At 33.6% G+C, this 22,022-nt stretch overlaps 3 protein-coding genes across 5 annotated transcripts; 2 read left to right on the plus strand and 1 right to left on the minus strand.

Moving 5' to 3' along the window:
- Positions 1-1,447: 1,447 nt before the first annotated feature.
- LOC139900397 (secreted RxLR effector protein 161-like) lies at positions 1,448-11,988 on the plus strand. Its single transcript, XM_071883171.1, has 2 exons — positions 1,448-1,829; positions 11,702-11,988. Exons 1-2 carry the CDS (start codon positions 1,448-1,450, stop codon positions 11,986-11,988), a joined length of 669 nt encoding a protein of 222 aa, XP_071739272.1.
- A 4,554-nt stretch (positions 11,989-16,542) lies between these two features.
- LOC139896829 (probable peroxygenase 4) lies at positions 16,543-19,104 on the plus strand. Of its 3 annotated transcripts, none has more exons than XM_071879467.1 (7): positions 16,543-16,694; positions 16,790-16,854; positions 16,933-17,037; positions 17,174-17,259; positions 18,227-18,333; positions 18,530-18,655; positions 18,732-19,104. In XM_071879467.1, exons 1-7 carry the CDS (start codon positions 16,597-16,599, stop codon positions 18,886-18,888), a joined length of 744 nt encoding a protein of 247 aa, XP_071735568.1. In that variant the 5' UTR covers positions 16,543-16,596; the 3' UTR covers positions 18,889-19,104. The 3 variants fall into 3 exon arrangements, with proteins under 3 accessions (XP_071735568.1, XP_071735571.1, XP_071735570.1); XM_071879470.1 differs by having other exon boundaries at positions 16,945-17,037; positions 18,732-19,103; XM_071879469.1 differs by having other exon boundaries at positions 18,236-18,333; positions 18,732-19,101.
- A 1,360-nt stretch (positions 19,105-20,464) lies between these two features.
- LOC139900398 (uncharacterized) lies at positions 20,465-20,929 on the minus strand. The gene has a single exon (XM_071883172.1). The coding sequence runs from the start codon at positions 20,927-20,929 to the stop codon at positions 20,465-20,467; it is 465 nt and encodes a 154-aa protein (XP_071739273.1).
- Positions 20,930-22,022: the final 1,093 nt, after the last annotated feature.

The following is a 22,022-nucleotide window of genomic DNA, read 5'->3' on the forward strand; positions in this document are numbered from 1 at the left end:
TCGGTCTTTGTTCACATTCCAAAAATGAATGCACCAAATTAGATCCATGTGCGGAAAAGTGTGTTATAGTTGGTTATGGAATAAACCAAAAAGGATACAGGTGTTATAGTCCAAAAAGGCGTCATGTTTTTACTACAATGAATTACGAATTTATCGAAACCGAATACTTTTACAATACCCAACTCACGAGTGAGGGGGAGAAAGAGGATAATGACATTCTAAGTTGGATACAATGGGTACCAAAACCCGATGATACCCAAATACTCATATCAAATTCTGATAATATCCAAATTCCAACACCTATCCTGATACAACACAAGATTCCGAGCCCACCGACAATGCCCAAACTCCAACACCTAATCCTGATACAACATAAGATTCCAAGCCCACCGAAACCTCCTCGAATAATGAACCTACAACTCTAGAAGATCAAAATCCTCCAATTCCCGATGCCACTATTCCCCCAATTGACATCAATTCCAACCCTAGTGAAACCTCGGAAAGATATGTCCAGAAAAAGAAGCCCAAGGGTCAAAATACCCCATTGCCAATATTGCGCAAGAAAACCTATCAAGCGAGGCACAAAAATTCAATTCTGCTTTGTACTCTGAAGAAATCCCAACAACTGTTAATCAAGCTATGAAGTCTGAAAAGTGGAAAAAAGCTATGAAATAAGAAATAGAAGCACTTAAGAAAAATGACACATGGGAAAAGTGTGTTATTCCTCAAGACAAAAAAACCCGTAGGTTGTCGATGGGTGTTCACCATAAAACACAAACCAAATGGAACGGTTGAAAGATATAAAGCCCGTCTTGTTGCTAAGGGGTATACTCAAACCTATGGGATAGATTATTCTGAGACTTTTTCTCCGGTTGCAAAGATTGATACTATCAGAGTTCTTTTCTCCATTGCTGCAAATAAAGACTGACAACTTCACCAATTTGATGTGAAGAATGCCTTTCTCCATGGTGAATTAAAAGAAGAAGTTTATATGGAAGCTCCACCAGGATTTGCGGGAAACTTCAATAACAGGGAAGTTTGTCGACTTAAAAAATCTTTATATGGGCTAAAACAATCTCCACGGGCTTGGTTTGGGAGATTTACATTATTTATGAAAAAACATGATTTCAAACAAAGTAACTTGGATCATACTCTTTTCTTAAAATAAAAAGGAAATTTAATTACATGATTAATCATTTATGTTGATGATATGATAATAACTGGAAATGATAAAGAGGAAATTTCAAAATTAAAAATGAACTTATTTAAAGAATCTGAAATGAAAGACTTGGGCAGACTTAAATATTTTTTGGGGATTGAGGTATTACGATCCCAACAGGGAATATTTATTTGTTAAAAGAAATATATTCTTGATCTTCTCGCAGAGACATGGATGATTGATTGCAAACCAGCTGAGACTCCAATGATTCCAAATCAAAAACTATTTATGGAAGATGATGCTGAGCTAGTAGACAAAGGACAATATCAAAGAATAGTGGGAAAACTCATCTATCTCTCTATCACTCGACTAGATATAGCACATGCGATAGGAGTTGTAAGCCAATTTATGCATCCCCCACAAGTTCATCATTTTGAAGCTGCAATGAGGATTATCCGATATCTAAAGAAAACACCAGGTCACGGAGTTATATTAAAAAAGAATGGGCATCTTGAAACACAAATTTATACAAATGCAAGTTGGGCTGCAGAAAAAGGAGATAGAAGATCTACATCGGGTTTCTTTACAATAGTCGGAGGAAACTTAGTTGCATGGAGAAGCAAGAAACAAAAAGTTGTTTCTCTATCAAGTGCAGAATCAGAATTTAGAGGTATCGCAAAGGGAGTAGTGGAAGCATTATGAGACGACCCGACCCAATCCATAGGGACGAATACAATAACATATGATAACATTGCGAGGTACTTGACCTCTATATGATACATTTTACAAACGTTGCATTTATTCTTAAAAGGCAAACTATCATTACATCAATATTTGACATTTTCGTCTAACATTTCATAATATCCAAATGTCCTAATCTGTCATTTACTTATTTATATTCTCTATTGAACTCCAATGACTCGAATGCAACGTCTTTGTATCATGGCTTAAAAGGTCCCAAGTAGTATCCTTAACATGAGCTAATGCACAGCGGAAGACTTAATTCATACCTGAGAATAACATGCTTTAAAACGTCAACATAAAGTTGGTGAGATATATAGGTTTGATGCTAGCAGCGTTATAACAATGGAACACAAGATTTCATATATAAACATTTTAATAAAAATATTCTAAGTGGTTGAGCACTTGGTAACCATACTTAACATTTAATCACGTCGCATATTCCCTTTATTATGAAATCTTACTACACCGTACCAAGGTGTAGTCACGAAACGAAGTACTGTGCAACCGTTGAATACTGGTCGTCCAGTCCGGTTGGGGTTGTCAGGCCCGATAGATCTATCAACAGGATTCGCGTTTACAATACCGCTGTAAATATTAGTTACCAAGCTACAGGGAAGTATGCCAGTGGTACAACTCAACGTAGAATATATTTTTCAGTTACTTGTGTCCATAGCGTAAAACATAAAATACATGTATTCTCATCCCGAAATATTTTAAGTTTAAAAGTGGGACTATATACTCACTTTTGTCTTGAAGATATGTAATTTCGACTTGGTCTCCGATTGATATCACGAACCTATCCATATATAATATATCAATACCTTTTCTTTTTAAACAATCGTCACATATATATACTTATAATACTTTTAATACTTTTAATAATTCCTTAGTCCGTAGTTAGCAGTCCGATGTTAGTAATTCAATTTTAATGGTTCATATTTAGTTGTTTAATAAACCCCCAATGAAATAAATAAAACCCCCATCGTATATGTATTGGTCGAGATTAATCTTGACCCATGGTACCGGTGTTGTCAAATGACGTGTTGCGTACATAAAGTACCGGTGTTGTCAAATGACGTGTTGCGTACAATCATGGGATCTTATGATTAATCTTCTCGTATTGTTTACGGGTGATCCTGAACCATATAAAATTAAATTATGAGTACATATGTATAAAATATCATGTTACTTTAGGAAGATGTGATTTATTTAATTTTCTCCAATTATTTTCGTGGCTAAACTAGTCTTGGATATCCGATTTTGTTTTGGTCATAATTTCTTCGTTACAACTCCGTTTTCGTTGATTCAACTTTCCACTTCCTTGGATCGAGTCCCTCTTTAAGAATATGAACTGTAAATACCTTAGTTTGTATTCGAAATCATAGGTCATAGGTCAAATTTTGGTGAAACTTATGAAGTTAATCATTTTTGTTACAAAAACATCATTTAATGACCATTTTTCTAAAAATACTTATACTATGAATTAAATCATGAAATTTTTATGTGTTAACATATTCATAAGAAATATCATTTTTCCAGAATATAAACCTCCAATTCAAAGTTCAAGATGGTTTTTAATTATCCAACCCAAAACAGCCCCCGGTTGCACTCCGACGTCATAAAAACAGTTTTTTTAAGGTATTCTTTGAAAAACCAAGTTATACCTTGTTAAATTAGCATATATTTAAGTTATATTACAGGTCTTGAAGTATTTTAAAAGTTAAGTTAGAAGGATCTATTTAGTTTGCAAACAAGTTTGAAATCATTCAAACTATGTTTTTGTTGTTAAAATTGTATACCATACAATAAGATAGCTATATATATATGAATCGAATAAGGTTATGAACAAAGTTACTACCTCAAGTTACTTGGACAAGATTGCTGTAAAAGAGGAGTAAAAACCTAGAACCAAAAGAGTGATGAAATTGGATGAAAGATTGGAAGCAACTTAAGACATAAACTTGAATTGAAAGTTGTATTTTTGTAGTGTTTTTGTTGATCTTTTTATGGTGGTGTTTAAGGTGATTCATGAGAGGATTTTTGCTGGAGTTCTTAGAGAGACATGAGGCTAGTAAGTGTGTGTGTTTAGCTAGAGAAATGATGTTCCAAAAATTGAAAATGGATGCATGTATTTATGGTGGTGTAAAAGGTGTATAAATTTGTAATTTTGTGAAAAGATCTTTTAATCATGTGAAATTGTCATACTAAATAACAAAAGTAGTTACCTTATACATAAGGCATGAACAAGGGCTGGTTGGTGGTGATTTGATGTGTATATACCAATAGTAAATACGTATAGAAGCTAGGTATGATACGAGTACATATACTCTAGATATACGTATAGAAATCTTGTGAAAAATGGAATGAGGATTTAAATATAGCTATCTTTTGTGAATATACTTATATTGTTTTATGTATTTAAGTCTTTAAAAGTGATTAAATACATTATATATACGATATATGTATAAACATTATAGGTCGTAAGTATTTATGTCAAATAACGTTACGTATAGTTATCGTTTTGAAAGCTTAAGTTAGTAGTTTCAAAATATACTTATAACTTATTGTTATTAATACAAAATGAGATATTTAAACATCCCTAAATCATGTTAAATATGTATATATACATATATATACACAAACGTATAATTAACATATATTGTATAGTTCGTGATATCATCGGTCAAACTAGACGGTTAAACGTTATGTAAAACTCTTTTCAAAATCATAAATCTCAACAATTTAGATTGCTTATCATGTTGGTAAGTTTTAATTTATGTAAATATTAATCTTATAAGTGTAAAACGATCGGAAAAATCCGGGTCGTTACAGTACCCACCCGTTAAAGAAATTTCGTCCCGAAATTTGGTAGAGGTTGTCATAAATAACAATAGGAATGTTTTCATGACGAATATGAGGTATTAATAGAGTTTTATCATTATTGGAAGATATGGATAAAACGATTCGGTCATGTGAAGCGCACGAGTGAAGCTATCACAAAAGAATGAAATGAGTGAATATAGAATTGTTTTAACCGATGTCGAGATTAGGATTGATTTCCAGAATTTAAGGGATTTAAAGAAAATCTTATGTAATAAGATTTGGTTCTTCGATGATTTAGAAAACAGGATCTCCTTTGATTTAATGCGATAATCTGTTTCGATTTCTTTGTCGGATATTTCACTATAAATCCACCTCCTTCCCTTTCTTACTTCCATACCTCATATCTCTTACTCTTCCTCCTCTAATTCATACCTTAAGGTATCCTTTAAAATGCTTCATCCCGTTCGGATTTTTGTTATACTTCTAACTTTCATATCTTTCATTCTTCTCTTTCATCTACTGCTAGAAGAATCTATTCACTTTTATGATTTTCTTGGAATTATAATGTTTCTAATTCTCCCGTGTCTTTACGTCGCCATACGTATTGATACACACGGTTTGTAGTTTCTGGGTGGTTATTGGGTTTGATATCTTTCCTTATATTTCGATGCTCCTGCTTCTGTTTTCCATAATCATTGTCATCCATAGTTAATACTCTCTCCTATTTGCTGTAATCTATACCCCAATTTCTATTTTGGGACTTTGTCCCTTCGTTTCTTCTTCCCGTCCTTGAGTCAAGCGATCAATAGTTCGAAATTCGTAGGTATAAAATTCGGAATGAACATAGCTAATGCTCTAAGAAAGGAATGGTAATGGCACGATTTTGATTTGTCAAATTACCAGAATATCCAGGAAAATAGAACTATCAAGATGATTTGTTCTTAATATGTTTCGGAATTGGATAGAATGTAAAAGTCGTGCAACATGGCACATGATGACGGTACTGTGAATCATCATATTCCATTAGAAACTTAACATGACTTACTGTAATATAATGAAGTTGATCAAGTTTCATTATATTATACTAGTTCATGCATCAGTTCCCAACACTGCTTCAGAACATTCCTATTTTAAACTTGAAGGATTTAGAAACTAACACAGTTTCCTTTATATTGTAACGCAGATATTACAGAGAGATAAATGATTTCAGATAAGGATAGTGGTGAAAATATCTTCAGAAATATTGAGGATATTTATAATGAAAGATATGATAATATCTTGGAATTTCTAATGTCGAAGGATGATGATGAAGATTGACCCGTAAGGGTTTAGATTCAGAAGCAAGGTGTTTGCTACAGAATCGTCATAATTCTTTATGTACAAGTTTAGTCCTTGTAACTTGTTCAGAGTCTCCTTCATGGTTTGTTCAATCCGGTTTTCAGTACCAATTTTCTATCGAGCGTTCCTAACACTTCCTTCTTTTATCATCAACATTTGGTCATTAAGACCTTCTACAACATGCTGCTTCGTCAGTATTTTCAAAGTTATCGGATCTGGGTCATTGGTTATCAAACCAAGATGGTTTAAGGAGAATTGTATTTTTAGATGATTAAACGCTGATGGTAATATGATGGAATATAAAAGGTTCTCCGGTAACGATGGCGAAAGAACAACGTATATATATATATCGAGATTGTAATAAGAGTAGTCTTACTGAGATATCGAAGTGGAGCTGTGACAAAATTAGTTAATTGAAAAGGAATCGCGTGATTGTTTTTGCTAATGGATGATAAGGAATTCGATGCGGATACGTTTTAACTATAACTTCGAGTTAAAAATTTTTTAGGTGCATAACTGTATGCATAAATCTTTATTCCGTAGACGAGGTGCGGCTGGTTGAACTTCTCGATCGAGATGTTTTCAAGAATCATGAAAAGTTGTGAATGCGAATTGTAATCGTCAAGATACAAATGAGGTTTAAAATAGAATCAAGTGGCAAACTTGAATGATTGTTTAGTTTCATATGTAATAATCATCATTTTAACTCATTTTTAATTGTCCAAAGTTAGCAGTCCAATAGTCCGATTGTCCAATGGTTCAATAAATTCATATATGAACTAAATATATAATATTCGAATTACTTAATACGTATCGTGACCCGTGTACTGGTCTCGATGTCGATCACAACTCAAAGTATATATATATTTTGGAATCAACTCCGACCCTGTATAGCCAACTCCCACCTTCACATATAGAGTGTCTATGGTTGTTCCGAAATATATATATAGATGGATCAATATGATAAGTCGAAACCTTGTATACGTGTCCCGTTATTTAAAATGCGTAAAATAAATAAATATATATCATGACCCATTATACAACGTGTTGTCTCAGAATTAATCCGACGTGTTGTTGTACATGTGTCCCGACGGTATGTAAAGTACAGAAATTAAAATTGCAAGAATGTAAATTGCGATAAATTAAATATTAATCAGTTAGCTGGGAACAGTTAGCCGGAACAGTTAGCGTGTAATCCTATCACAATTTCAATTAATTAATTCATCTGTTTCTAACAATTTTTATTTTGCCAATGTTTCTTCATTATGTCACTTGTTGGATTCGGATAGGTAAAAATCCAAATATGAAATTTAAATGGAAATGGTTAATCTGGGGTGAACGGATACATATATCGGTAATTGTAAGTAGGATAATAAATGATCGTTGAATCAGATTCGAAGAATGTACAGTGTAACTTGTTAATGTGAATTCTAAATATTCCTTGGGTACTACCCACCCGTTAAAATATTTTCATCATTAACAGTTTGTACGAATGAAATTTTTAATTACAATCTTTATGAAAATATATTTGCATATATATTTTCTTCGGAGGTAACTATGAATTTAATGAGTCAATAAAATATTCAACTCATTTGATTTATCGTTATTACTAGATTACATAATCTCCAAAACATTAGAGATTACATAATCGTCATGTCGAACGAAGAACGATACGTAAAGAAGAGGTAATCGGTGTAGAATGATATGTAGAACAAAGATCATATTCGAAGTTCAGATGATGATGTTGAGGTACGTGGTGCGGATGTGATTGTTGGTGGTGGTAATGATACGGTTGGTGTTGATGCTGATGATGTCGTTGACGTCGATGATGCTACTGGTACTGAAGATTGCGAGGTTGATGTTGTTAACGGTACTGGTTATGCTGCTGGTGCTGCTGCTGGTGTTTGTAACCTTCGCACCGTGTTCTCCAAAGCTGTCACACGAGCGCGAAGTTCGTTAATTTCTGCTAGTACACCAGGATGATTGGCTGTTGGAGTGAGCGAATGAACAAGATCCGAAATATGGGATAGGATATAATCGTGACGAGATACTCGAGAAATGAGAGAGAAAATGGTTTCTCGAACAGGTTCGCCGGTAAGTGCTTCAGGTTCGTCGCCAATGGGGCAATTCGGTGGGTGAAAGGGATCACCTTCTTCTTGTCTCCAATAATTTAGTATACTACGAACCCATCCCCAATTCATCCAGAATAGATGATGAGAAATTGGTTGATCCATTCCAGTAACGCTGCCTTCGGAGCCCGAATGGAAATCCATATCAGCGTAGCTGTCGGAGTCGGAGGAATTCGAACTGGACGCGGAGTTCATCTTGTACAGTCGGGGAAATGAATTTTTGGTTTGGAATAGATTATAGGAGTTGGGTTTGGTATTCTTCAATACATAATTTACATATGTATTTATAATACTCAAAATCCCGTAAATTACGGAGAATCTTTGAAATTCGTCAGGCAATGTCTATAGCAACAGATACGCTAGGATACGAATTTTGTCTATACACTATCGATGCACCAAATGCAGTAAGACGTGTCTAGACTTAAGAATACTAAGCAGGCAATTCTTAAGGATGATAAGCAGATGATTTTCGACTAGATATGATAAGCAAAACTTTTAACATGTAGACACGGTCAAAGTCCAGACTCACTAATGCATCCTAACAACTACCAGTTAGACACACTAATGCAAGTCCTGGTTCGCTAAGACCAACGCTCTGATACCACATGAGACGACCCGACCCAATCCATAGGGACGAATACAATAACATATGATAACATTGCAAGGTACTTGACCTCTATATGATACATTTTACAAACGTTGCATTTATTCTTAAAAGGCAAACTATCATTACATCAATATTTGACATTTTCGTCTAACATTTCATAATATCCAAATGTCCTAATCTGTCATTTACTTATTTATATTCTCTATTGAACTCCAATGACTCGAATGCAACGTCTTTGTATCATGGCTTAAAAGGTCCCAAGTAGTATCCTTAACATGAGCTAATGCACAGCGGAAGACTTAATTCATACCTGAGAATAACATGCTTTAAAACGTCAACATAAAGTTGGTGAGATATATAGGTTTGATGCTAGCAGCGTTATAACAATGGAACACAAGATTTCATATATAAACATTTTAATAAAAATATTCTAAGTGGTTGAGCACTTGGTAACCATACTTAACATTTAATCACGTCGCATATTCCCTTTATTATGAAATCTTACTACACCGTACCAAGGTGTAGTCACGAAACGAAGTACTGTGCAACCGTTGAATACTGGTCGTCCAGTCCGGTTGGGGTTGTCAGGCCCGATAGATCTATCAACAGGATTCGCGTTTACAATACCGCTGTAAATATTAGTTACCAAGCTACAGGGAAGTATGCCAGTGGTACAACTCAACGTAGAATATATTTTTCAGTTACTTGTGTCCATAGCGTAAAACATAAAATACATGTATTCTCATCCCGAAATATTTTAAGTTTAAAAGTGGGACTATATACTCACTTTTGTCTTGAAGATATGTAATTTCGACTTGGTCTCCGATTGATATCACGAACCTATCCATATATAATATATCAATACCTTTTCTTTTTAAACAATCGTCACATATATATACTTATAATACTTTTAATACTTTTAATAATTCCTTAGTCCGTAGTTAGCAGTCCGATGTTAGTAATTCAATTTTAATGGTTCATATTTAGTTGTTTAATAAACCCCCAATGAAATAAATAAAACCCCCATCGTATATGTATTGGTCGAGATTAATCTTGACCCATGGTACCGGTGTTGTCAAATGACGTGTTGCGTACATAAAGTACCGGTGTTGTCAAATGACGTGTTGCGTACAATCATGGGATCTTATGATTAATCTTCTCGTATTGTTTACGGGTGATCCTGAACCATATAAAATTAAATTATGAGTACATATGTATAAAATATCATGTTACTTTAGGAAGATGTGATTTATTTAATTTTCTCCAATTATTTTCGTGGCTAAACTAGTCTTGGATATCCGATTTTGTTTTGGTCATAATTTCTTCGTTACAACTCCGTTTTCGTTGATTCAACTTTCCACTTCCTTGGATCGAGTCCCTCTTTAAGAATATGAACTGTAAATACCTTAGTTTGTATTCGAAATCATAGGTCATAGGTCAAATTTTGGTGAAACTTATGAAGTTAATCATTTTTGTTACAAAAACATCATTTAATGACCATTTTTCTAAAAATACTTATACTATGAATTAAATCATGAAATTTTTATGTGTTAACATATTCATAAGAAATATCATTTTTCCAGAATATAAACCTCCAATTCAAAGTTCAAGATGGTTTTTAATTATCCAACCCAAAACAGCCCCCGGTTGCACTCCGACGTCATAAAAACAGTTTTTTAAGGTATTCTTTGAAAAACCAAGTTATACCTTGTTAAATTAGCATATATTTAAGTTATATTACAGGTCTTGAAGTATTTTAAAAGTTAAGTTAGAAGGATCTATTTAGTTTGCAAACAAGTTTGAAATCATTCAAACTATGTTTTTGTTGTTAAAATTGTATACCATACAATAAGATAGCTATATATATATGAATCGAATAAGGTTATGAACAAAGTTACTACCTCAAGTTACTTGGACAAGATTGCTTTAAAAGAGGAGTAAAAACCTAGAACCAAAAGAGTGATGAAATTGGATGAAAGATTGGAAGCAACTTAAGACATAAACTTGAATTGAAAGTTGTATTTTTGTAGTGTTTTTGTTGATCTTTTTATGGTGGTGTTTAAGGTGATTCATGAGAGGATTTTTGCTGGAGTTCTTAGAGAGACATGAGGCTAGTAAGTGTGTGTGTTTAGCTAGAGAAATGATGTTCCAAAAATTGAAAATGGATGCATGTATTTATGGTGGTGTAAAAGGTGTATAAATTTGTAATTTTGTGAAAAGATCTTTTAATCATGTGAAATTGTCATACTAAATAACAAAAGTAGTTACCTTATACATAAGGCATGAACAAGGGCTGGTTGGTGGTGATTTGATGTGTATATACCAATAGTAAATACGTATAGAAGCTAGGTATGATACGAGTACATATACTCTAGATATACGTATAGAAATCTTGTGAAAAATGGAATGAGGATTCAAATATAGCTATCTTTTGTGAATATACTTATATTGTTTTATGTATTTAAGTCTTTAAAAGTGATTAAATACATTATATATACGATATATGTATAAACATTATAGGTCGTAAGTATTTATGTCAAATAACGTTACGTATAGTTATCGTTTTGAAAGCTTAAGTTAGTAGTTTCAAAATATACTTATAACTTATTGTTATTAATACAAAATGAGATATTTAAACATCCCTAAATCATGTTAAATATGTATATATACATATATATACACAAACGTATAATTAACATATATTGTATAGTTCGTGATATCATCGGTCAAACTAGACGGTTAAACGTTATGTAAAACTCTTTTCAAAATCATAAATCTCAACAATTTAGATTGCTTATCATGTTGGTAAGTTTTAATTTATGTAAATATTAATCTTATAAGTGTAAAACGATCGGAAAAATCCGGGTCGTTACACATTATGGATTCGAAAACTCTTAACAGAAATAGGATTCTCTCCAAAAGAAGCTATTCAAATCTTATGCGACAATGAAGCAGCCATTGCTATTTCAGAGAACCCAGTTCAACATGATCTAACTAAACATGTTGAAATTGATCGACATTTCATCAGGGAAAAGTTAGATGGGGAAATCATTTCCCTTTCGTCTATCAGATCAGAAGACCAACTAGCCGACATTCTTACCAAATCTGTCAATGGAAGACTCTTTAGCGATGTTCTTAGCAAGTTGAATATTGGAGACCCCACTATTCAACTTGAGGGGGAGTATTAGAATGCAACCATAACAATGAGATAAAGTCAAATAACCTTATTTGATTATTTGACTTATTGGAATCAGAATATAAAGTCATCACTTCCCTTTTTTGAATAAAGACACAACAGGTCAAACAAGCAGCCAAGAGTAACGGGTCTTAACCTGCACAACAGCCTGCCACTTTCCTCAATTGAAATGGGGGTTCCAAAAGGTAAATTGGAGCCAACCCACTTTAGGAATTAGTTGTTAACCTTTTAGTGTATATATAACACTTTGTAAGCTGTAAACAAGAACACAATACAATTGTATCAATTCTGAAATCAATACAAGATCATTTCTTATCAATTTATTACTTGAAAACAATTTGGGTCGGATTGGAAGGAAACCTACATGTTTATCTTAAAATTATATTTAATCATCCTATTATCTCATACAATATAAAATAATGAAAAATAACAATATCTATAAAACTAACAACTACATACTGACAAATGTTATATATTGATCATATAATTTATTTTAAAATGATTTTTGTTCAAATCTTACAAATGATGTAATTATAAAAATGTTTATTTTCTTTATATTCCTTTCCTTTTATTATCATTTCAACTTCAGAATACATATAATTTATTTTATATTACATTTTTTTATTATGCTTCTCTCTCCCTCTTTCCATCACATTCTTTTCCACTTAAAAAAAACACTAGAGAACACAGCGAGTCTCTTATTTAAATCTCAGTTACGCTACATGTGTACATCTTGAGTTGATCACAGTGTGAGTAAATAGTACTCACATTTTGCACAAGAATAAACTCATCCATTTATCTATGTACAATTGATCTTCATGAATATATTTCGAAAGATTTATATTATCTAAAGTTTCTTTCATTGCTCCTAATTGATAATGAGCACAACCAGTACTGTTAATTTTCAAGATATGATTATTTATCATTAAATTTGATAAAATCCATTACAATATATCTATCTATCTATCTATCTATCTATCTATCTATCTATATAAATTGTTAAGATTAATCCGAGTTGTCAACTGCTAATGACTCCACTAATTAACATGCTGACGTGTAAAATTGGTAGTTAATCAAGATTAATACAAATTAATCAAATGAAATTCCACGTTTCCCTGTTGATTTACGGCTTCTAAACAAACCAGTTTGCATCACTTTTAGCTTCTTCCCCAAATTCTCAATTAGGGTTCCCGAAAAAAACCCACACGTTCACTACATGAAATTATTCATCTCTATTTTCTTTTGTGGTTCATCTACTGCAAACATCGGACTTTAAAATCACTGTTGAATTGGTGAGAAATTGAATACTCAATTCAATCGGAGAAAACATATCCAGATATAGAAATACATGGATTTCTTCGATCGATTTATATACGACTGCTTTGTCAGTCCAGTTCTTAATCAACTGCTCAATCGATTTCTTTTTCTGATTCTTTTGAAATTGATAGAGTTTAATCTGATAAATCTACGTGTTTGATAAATCTCTATGTTTTAAACATTTAATCTATTATTCGGATTAACCTGTAATCTCTTCTTCGTCTGATTAAATAAAGACAGAATATGTAGATGCCATACAACGACTAATCGAGATCAATTAATTAAGGTTTCATATCGAAGACCTAAGGTTTCCTTTAATATGCAATTGGCGACAATGGTCCAGGTTTATTTACTTTATTATTGATTTTCATTTATGTGTTTGGGTTTTATAGAAACGAATTGTTGTATTAACTGATTACTTTTTTTATTGTATACAGCGAAAAAATTGATCTTAGATTAGTTGCCAGATTAGGGTTCCGTATCGCTGGATAAGTTTTTTTTTTCTCTCTTTATTACTGATTTCCATTATATGTGTTTGGGTTTATAGTGATGAATTGTTGTATTAGTTGATTAATTTTTATTAGGTGTATAGTTGATTGAGTTATTGAAATAAAGAACTTCGAAAGCATAGGCTCCAGGAGTCACATGATTTTTTGTTGGATGATGCTATTGAATCATTAAAAACAGTTTTTTCCGGTCTTTTTCCTTAGTGAAGCCTTGATAATCTATGAGGGTTTAGATAAATCTTCATAATGAAGATAATGTATACCATTAAGCACTATTCGTATTAACCACCGATTTTTTTTTTTTATCTTGGTTGTCATGGGCCTTGAAATCACAATGAGTGGGATGTTTGATGACCAACATCTACAATGAAGGGTGTCTACGTGCAAGATATTATGATGGAAGCAAGTATGTTTAAGAGTTATTACTAAATAGTTGCCTCTTTATTTAGATATGTATGTTGTAATATTCATGTGGTTTTTTTTTTTTTTTTTTTTGGTTAACGAGGGAACCCGCCCCGCAACACCCACATTGGAGCCCTACGGACCGGTAAACCCTCGGGTACCCGAGCCCCCAGGCTTACCCGGATCCCAGATGAAGCATCCTCAGGTGAGCTCCCTTTTTGAACGAAATGGCTTCGCCAAGATTCGAACCCGGGTGGCTCCCCTCACAGGAAGTCCTGGTGGCCATCCAAGCTATGCCTGGATGGTTATATTCTTGATATTCATGTGGTTTTGAACTTTTGTTACGATAATTTATGGTGTATGCTTATAAAGTTTAAATGCCTTTGTTTGAACACTTCCATCTTTGCAATCTGGTGTTGTTTATATATGTTCTTTTTATTTATCCTATTGGAAAAATATTTTGAATAACAGTCATGTTAAGGTGGCCATATGGGCGACTATGTAAGGATGAATGTGTATATAGGATAATCAATTTTGTCAGCGCATGTGTCGATGATAGGCGACTGATCTATTAACATGTACCAAGACAGGTGACAATAAGGGGCTGCATATGGTGAATCATGAATGTATATGAGATACTTTATATGGTCTCACTAAGGGCGGCTACTTTTGTTGATATATTCCAGGAGTATCAGTTGCATAAGGTAATTATACACACACATTATATAACTTACATTGATGGAAGACCGCATATTTCTGTTGCTTATTTCCACAGTTTTTATATTACCTGACTACATTTATACACCAACGACACGTTGTTTAATAACTAAAGTTTACTTCTAAATGTTTATAGTAAACAGTTATCTCTATTTAAAATTTAAAAGTAAGTTTCTATTATTTTGTTTGAACATTAGCACAAAATAGTGTACACTGGTAATGTCTAGATGTTTGTATAGTTTAGTGTAGTTTATTTTGTTATTGTAACAACAGAAAAATACTCTATATTTCTTGATTGGCTGTCAATTGTAAAAACTTTCTACAACTCTAATTCTTGACACCCTTGGACTATTTTTCCATCTTTTTTTCATGGTCACAAAATTGGAATAAACGCTAAATGAAAACTGGAGCAAAAGTTTGAGAATGGAATAGTCCAGAATGGAAAGTTGGTAACGACTATATACAATTGATTGTTAAATTCAAAGTGTATTCATGCATAGCGTTTACGATACTTAAATTTACAGAACATTTTGTTTCAAGACAAATACTATCAATAATGAAGAATTTCGTCGTTGTACTTGTATAATACAAGTAATAGGTGCTAATACTAACGTTTTCGAGTACGATTTTATAGAGCTGTCGTGCAACGCACGGGCTCTAAAATCTAGTTAATTATATATTAAGTACTCGTATCATGAAAATACGTTATTTAATCATCAAATTTGATAAAATCCATTACAAGTTTATATTAAGTACGTACTTTTTTTTTTTTTTTTTTTTGTAACAGCGATTAGGATCACCTGATGAGGACTAAACCACCCATTGCGATCATCTCTCGTTTCGACTATGCCGATGAAGCGATAATAACCCCGCCCCCATCGCTGTCCGGGAGGAAACCTTGAAACCGATCCAAGGGCACGGCCAAGTAAAATCCCTCTCCCCTTTACCCCTTAAACGATATGGGAAAGGTGTCATGGGTGGATACTTCATAGCAGAGATGAAATTGTGTTTTTTATATGTAGCCAACGGAGGTCGAACTCCTGACCTCCCCTAAATGAGGCAGGCCACCAACCGTTGGACCACATCACAACTTCATATTAAGTAGGTACTTATACAATATAATTAGTTAATGTAAAATTTTATTTATTTGTTAGGATTTTTTTTAATGATATTAAAAGATTCAGACATCAAAAATTGTTAATATACAAAAAATAAGCGCTCATTTTCTACAAATAACTACCTACAACTATCTTAATGTACAACTAATGTATGCATTACATTAACTCTTAATAATAGGTTAATAGCCTTTTGAAAGTGTATATATATCAATGCCCTTATTATCATCTCATTCTTGTACCGTCGGTTGAAGACGTTTTCATTTGAAAAACGTCTTCATTATCTATATAAGTTTTCGTTTTTTCGTCAAAAAAATAAATAAAATAAAAATACGGAGTAATAATCTACCTTCTTTAAAAAAAAAAAAAATGAAATAATAAATAAATAATCGTGATCCTAGTAACTCTGGTCCCCTCCATAATGGCTACAGGGTTCATATCCGTCCTCATATTTTAAATTGCATTACATATATTACATTACATATTACATATTACATACTAATAGCCAATACACTTGTGATTGTGATTCACCGGAAATACATCATGAAGAAGCAACGTAACATGTTTTTCCTACTTTCATCTACATTTGTATTAATATTAGCTACTGTTGTAATCAGCGACCATACTCGCGACACGTATCCGTATACTTCTTATCTTAAAATTCCTTCAATTTACAGAATAACTATTATTGTCTTTACAGATGTATAATTCAGTATTAGATTCTTATTCATTTTAGGCGTATTATTGAAGCAAAGCATAAGTGTTTCGATGTGGAATATCAGCATTTAGCTATTAAAACAGGTCCCTAATTCTACTAACCAATCTTAATTACTACTGTCTCAGTTTGGTTTAGTATATTTAGTTTATTGATTTCAACAGTTATGATTGTAGAAAGCGAGAACGATGAAAACGTGTTACAAAAACATGTCGCCTTCTTTGATCGTAACAATGATGGTGTGATTTATCCTTGGGAAACTTTTAAAGGTTGCAATTGATTAATCTTATTTTTTGATTTATTTTATTTATGTTCTAATTTAAAAGTGTTCATGACCTTCTTTAACTAGTAATGATCATCAACAACGAGTTAATTCGATTTGAAATGGTTTTCGGTTCTTGTTAGGGTTTCGGGCGATTGGGAGTGGCATTCTGTTATCCTCGGTTGCTTCTGTCTTCATCAACGTCGGTCTTAGTGCCAAAACTCGTCCTGTACGTTTTTTCCTACATAAAACGATATCTGCAATGATTTTTTATGGTTTCCTTAGTTCCTATTTATACTTTGATTGGTAGCTTAGAGGAGTTTGAATCTACTTATATCTTAAAGTGCTTTTTTGAAAAATATAAGCAAATAAACAACTTCTATTAAGGATTTTGGTTCGTTAAATAAGCAATAAACAGATAAACAACTGAATAATTAAAGTCCAAACACCTGCTAAGTGAAAAATAACAAGGATGATACTATATGTAAAAGATGATCATATTATCACACTCACTTCTGTTAAATGCGCTGTGTGTATTTAGATCATGAGCTACGGGGCGTTTTTAGTGTCTCTTTTTCTGATGTGGCACAAATTTAACGCCCCTAACGTCTGTTACGGGGCATTAAGGGGCGTTAAATTTGACATTTTGAGGGCGTTAGTTTATTTGTAACGGAACGCTTCCGAGTTGCCCAATGAAGCACACCACCCGGGTTCAATCCTTGGCTCTGCCAAATTGTTCAAAAAGGGAGTGTGACAAGAGGGTGTGCATAATGCGCAATTCACCCGGTACCAAGTCTCGCGCTCCGGGGGCTTGATTACCCGAGGTTTTACCTTCTATGGGGGAGCCAATGTGCTCGTTCATAGGAGAGTTTCCTTACTTAACCAAAAAAAAATGGAGAAATTTAACACCCAATCAAAATTTGACACCTCATTCGCTTTATTTAATTTATTTATTTACTTTTTCACCTAACTTTCAATATATTTTACCACGTCATCCAAAACCTTTTTCACCCAAACTTAACACCAACCATAATATACCATTCATATTTAACATTGTCATGTCAGAATCAGATTCTCCTTTCTCTTCTCAAAAATGTATAATTTGACTTCGCGTCACCGCTAAAAACCATCCGGTTAACTCATGGAGTCATGGTCTTATATGTTCTTCCATATGTAAATATTGATTTTGTATTTGGCTGAGGCAGGGGAAGAAATGTCCTAATCTACTATTTCCCATTGAAGTCCAAAACATACACAGGGCCAAACACGGAAGTGATTCGGGTGTCTACGACGCTCATGGAAGGTATCTCTTATTTGCGCCGACTCTATTTATATCGAAATATATATATATATATATATATATATATATATATATATATATATATATATATCAATATAGAAAGTAAACAAAAGACGAATAGTTAGATTTGTTTATTTCTTTTTATTATAATCTATTACACAAAATATAGTGAAAGATTTGATTGCATTTCGTGTTAAAGGTTTGTTCCATCCAAGTTTGAGGAGATATTTCACAAGTATGCACGCTCGAATCCAGACGCATTGACAGCAGACGAATTAGACGAGTTTGTTAAAGGAAACCGAGAACCCAAAGACTATGGAGGGTGGTGAGTACAACCAAGTTTTAGTGTCTTATACAAATGTAGTATACTTAATTAATTTGTGTGTAATGTATTTTTACAGGGTTGGAGCACTTGCAGAATGGAAGATATTATATTATCTTGCTAAGGACAAAAACGGATTGTTGAAGAAGGACATCGTTCGAGGTGTTTATGATGGAAGCTTGTTCGTAAAAATGGCCGAAGAAAAGACTAATTCGACGAAGAAAAAGAATGAGTAAATCTCTACCTTCTTATTTTGGCGTGTATGTATTTAAGACATGTAGAAGATGATGAATTACACAAATTATGGAGTACCATATTTTAAGTAACAGTTAGCTTAGTGTTTGCTATATACTAAACAGGGATTATATGTTTCTCAATTCTCACATCATATCTTTCATATGTAAATTTGGAGTGTTTATATGTGTGAAATCTTATGACATTAAAAAATAATAAACCGGTTCCAAGATTAAGGTAAGGAAAATAAATGAATTTTTTTTAACGGCGATATCGACATCGAATGCTCTTATTTGTCATTCACACACGCGTTAGAAGGAAAACCAATTCGTTGCGATGTTGACAGTGAGGTTGGGAAAACTCCCAGAGACCTTCCCAAATCGCATTGATGTTGGCAGTTGTTTGTAGTGAGAATCGAACCTGAATTAGCAGTACCCCATGTTCAATTTCACCTCATACCACTCAAGTTAAGCTTCGGTGGTGGAAAATAAACGATATTGGTGTTCGCCGATTTAATTTTTGGTTTCATAGGCTAATTTAATTCGGTTTGTTTTGATTTTAAATTTATAATAAAAATTATTTTAAATTTGAATGATGGTTTAAAAAATGATTTTACCAGTTAAATGGGTTTTGAATACGAGTTTCGGTTTAAAAATAAAAGTAAAACTGGAAATCAATTTTTGAATTAAATGGTCTATAATCATATATTTAACACAACTAATAAACAATGTAACCCGGAATCAAAAGGAAAATCAAACCGTACATGGCTGGATTTACTTTAGTGCCAATTGTAGCATAGGCTACCACCGAAATACAATCTAGTGGATAATTTTTTGGGCTTTTAACCACTGACACTACTGGGTATTGTATTTTTTTGTGTGACACAATTGGATAATGTAAATTTTTTTGAGCTTTTAACCAGTGACACATCTTCCGCTACTGGATCCATAACCTCCAATTACTAATACGGTTTCTTCGAGTCAACCCAAACTCCAATGATAAAGACCGATTCGAGATAACCAAGTTTTCAAGAAACGGGATTACAAAGAAAATCTTTGGACAAAACCAAACTTTTTCATTCATATCATTCAAATGCAAAAGGATTATAATTTATACTGAGAATTGAAAACGGTTACTGCTAGAAAATTAAATAAGATCGACCACGGATAATGGTGACGCCTACGTGGAGTGAAAGAGGTGCACTTTTTGGGGCAAGTCAGTGACTGGACCATGCCAGGGAAGGGGGAGTTGTTGTGGGGGGACTTTTGTAAATGGATGACATTGACGTGGCATTTAATTTTTAATTCTTTTTTAGTTATTTTAATTAGTTTTTATTTATTAAATAAGATAAAATGTAACATTTCATATATAAAAAAAATAAGTTACATTAATAAAAAAAATTACATTAAAAAAAAGTTACATTAATAAAAAAAACATTACATTAAAAAAAACATTACATGAATTAAGAAAAATAAAAGACTAGTTTGTAGATCGAAAGTTTGGTGGGAGGTCACAAATATGAGCCGTTAAATCTTGTTGATCGTGTACGGTTCGATCACGAATTTCTTTTTCTCATGATCATCGATCTTTGACTCTTCTCCTAATATTACGACGGGGCCTGTTTTCTGGTTTATCTAACCATTCTTGTTCCCAAGTACTCAAGGCAAAACCGTTATCTTCTTGTATCATGTTGTGTATAACAATGCAACTGTACCTTATCCTTCTCATCTTGTTAACGCTCATAACTCGTGCCGGAGTTTTTAAAATTGCAAACCTACCTTGTAAAACACCAAATGTACGCTCTACGTCCTTTCGAGCACTCGCTTGAAATCTAGTAAATTTGACTCGTGGCTCATCAATAGGCGTCGAGTATCCCTTTATTAAGGTTGTCCAATCAGGATATATCCCGTCCGCCAAGTAGTAACCAAAGGGATAGACGTGTCCGTTTACTTCAAACGGAGACAGTGCAGATGTATCCTTTTTGAGTGAATCAAACAACAGAGAGTGATTCAACATATTTATGTCGTTGTTTGAACCAGCCATCCCAAAAAACGAATGCCATATTCACATATCGTATGAAGCAACCGCTTCAAGCATGATCGTAGGGTGACCGTGATCACCTTTAGTATATTGACCTTTTCATCCAACGGGGCAATTTTTCCAAGCCCAATGCATACAGTCAATACTATCCAACATTCCTTTAAAACCATGTTTCTTCTCGTGCACCGAATACAACCGAGCAACGTCAGTTGCCGTTGGCTTCCGCAAATATTCTCGGCCATATAAATCAATTATACACTTGCAAAAATTATTTAAACAAACATATCCCGTTTTCTCCGCCATTTTTATATATTCATCAAAAATATCAGCGGATGTTCCATTTGGCGTAACGCACATGTTATTTTTTGATACGTAGTAAAACCAAGACGTCCGAGTGCATCCGGACGTTGTTGGAAAAATACAAAGTGTTTAGGATCATTATTAGTATAAGAGTGATTGAGAATGTCGTCTTTGATACGTAGAAATAAATTAATTCGCATCCGAAATCGTCTCTTCAAACGTCGTCTGGAAACGTCGCATTTTGCGAAAAGAAGTCGTTCCACAAAAGGAGACCCGCAGCTTCATGATCTCTATTAATAAAACATCGTGGGTTCCGTTGCACCGAGTTCTTCTAGGTGGGCTTTCCTCCTCTTCGTCGGACGAGGTGCTATCGAATAGCAAATATAGACTAGCGGCTAAAAACTCTATTTTTTGTTGATAAAAACGAAAGTGTTTATGTTTATATAAATTGAATTGATAAAGTAGAAAGTATAAGAAATGTGTGAAATGAATGGTTAAATGTGTATGTATTTATAGGGGGGGGGGAAAATGCAGCGGCTACATTTCTCAACGGGTATAAATCCTTCACCAATCAGATTAAGACACGTGTGCAAACCGCCCTCCCTCACCCCGTGATCCGGCGACAAACGCCGCCGCACAAATGCCCACAACCGCCCATTTCCGGGCGTTTGTGGTGGCATACGGCTCAATGCCGCCGCGTTATCCATGGTCTAATACTACTACATGCTTAGCCACTAAGCTTGATCACGAGTTTCATGCACACATGGAAGCGGAGGCGAAGCCAGGATTTGCAGAT

Source organism: Rutidosis leptorrhynchoides, chromosome 3 (assembly GCF_046630445.1).
Source record: "Rutidosis leptorrhynchoides isolate AG116_Rl617_1_P2 chromosome 3, CSIRO_AGI_Rlap_v1, whole genome shotgun sequence".
Lineage (NCBI taxonomy): Eukaryota > Viridiplantae > Streptophyta > Magnoliopsida > Asterales > Asteraceae > Rutidosis > Rutidosis leptorrhynchoides.

Coding starts and splice junctions, on each gene's coding strand:
- LOC139900397 (XM_071883171.1), top strand. CDS start 1,448: ATGGAAGATGATGCTGAGCTAGTAGACAAAGGACAATATCAAAGAATA. Junction 1,830..11,701: donor TGCAGAATCAGAATTTAGAG/GTATCGCAAAGG, acceptor AACTCTTAACAG/AAATAGGATTCTCTCCAAAA.
- LOC139896829 (XM_071879467.1), top strand. CDS start 16,597: ATGAAGAAGCAACGTAACATGTTTTTCCTACTTTCATCTACATTTGTA. Junction 16,855..16,932: donor GCATTTAGCTATTAAAACAG/GTCCCTAATTCT, acceptor TGATTTCAACAG/TTATGATTGTAGAAAGCGAG. Junction 17,038..17,173: donor TCCTTGGGAAACTTTTAAAG/GTTGCAATTGAT, acceptor GGTTCTTGTTAG/GGTTTCGGGCGATTGGGAGT.
- LOC139900398 (XM_071883172.1), bottom strand. CDS start 20,929: ATGGCTGGTTCAAACAACGACATAAATATGTTGAATCACTCTCTGTTG.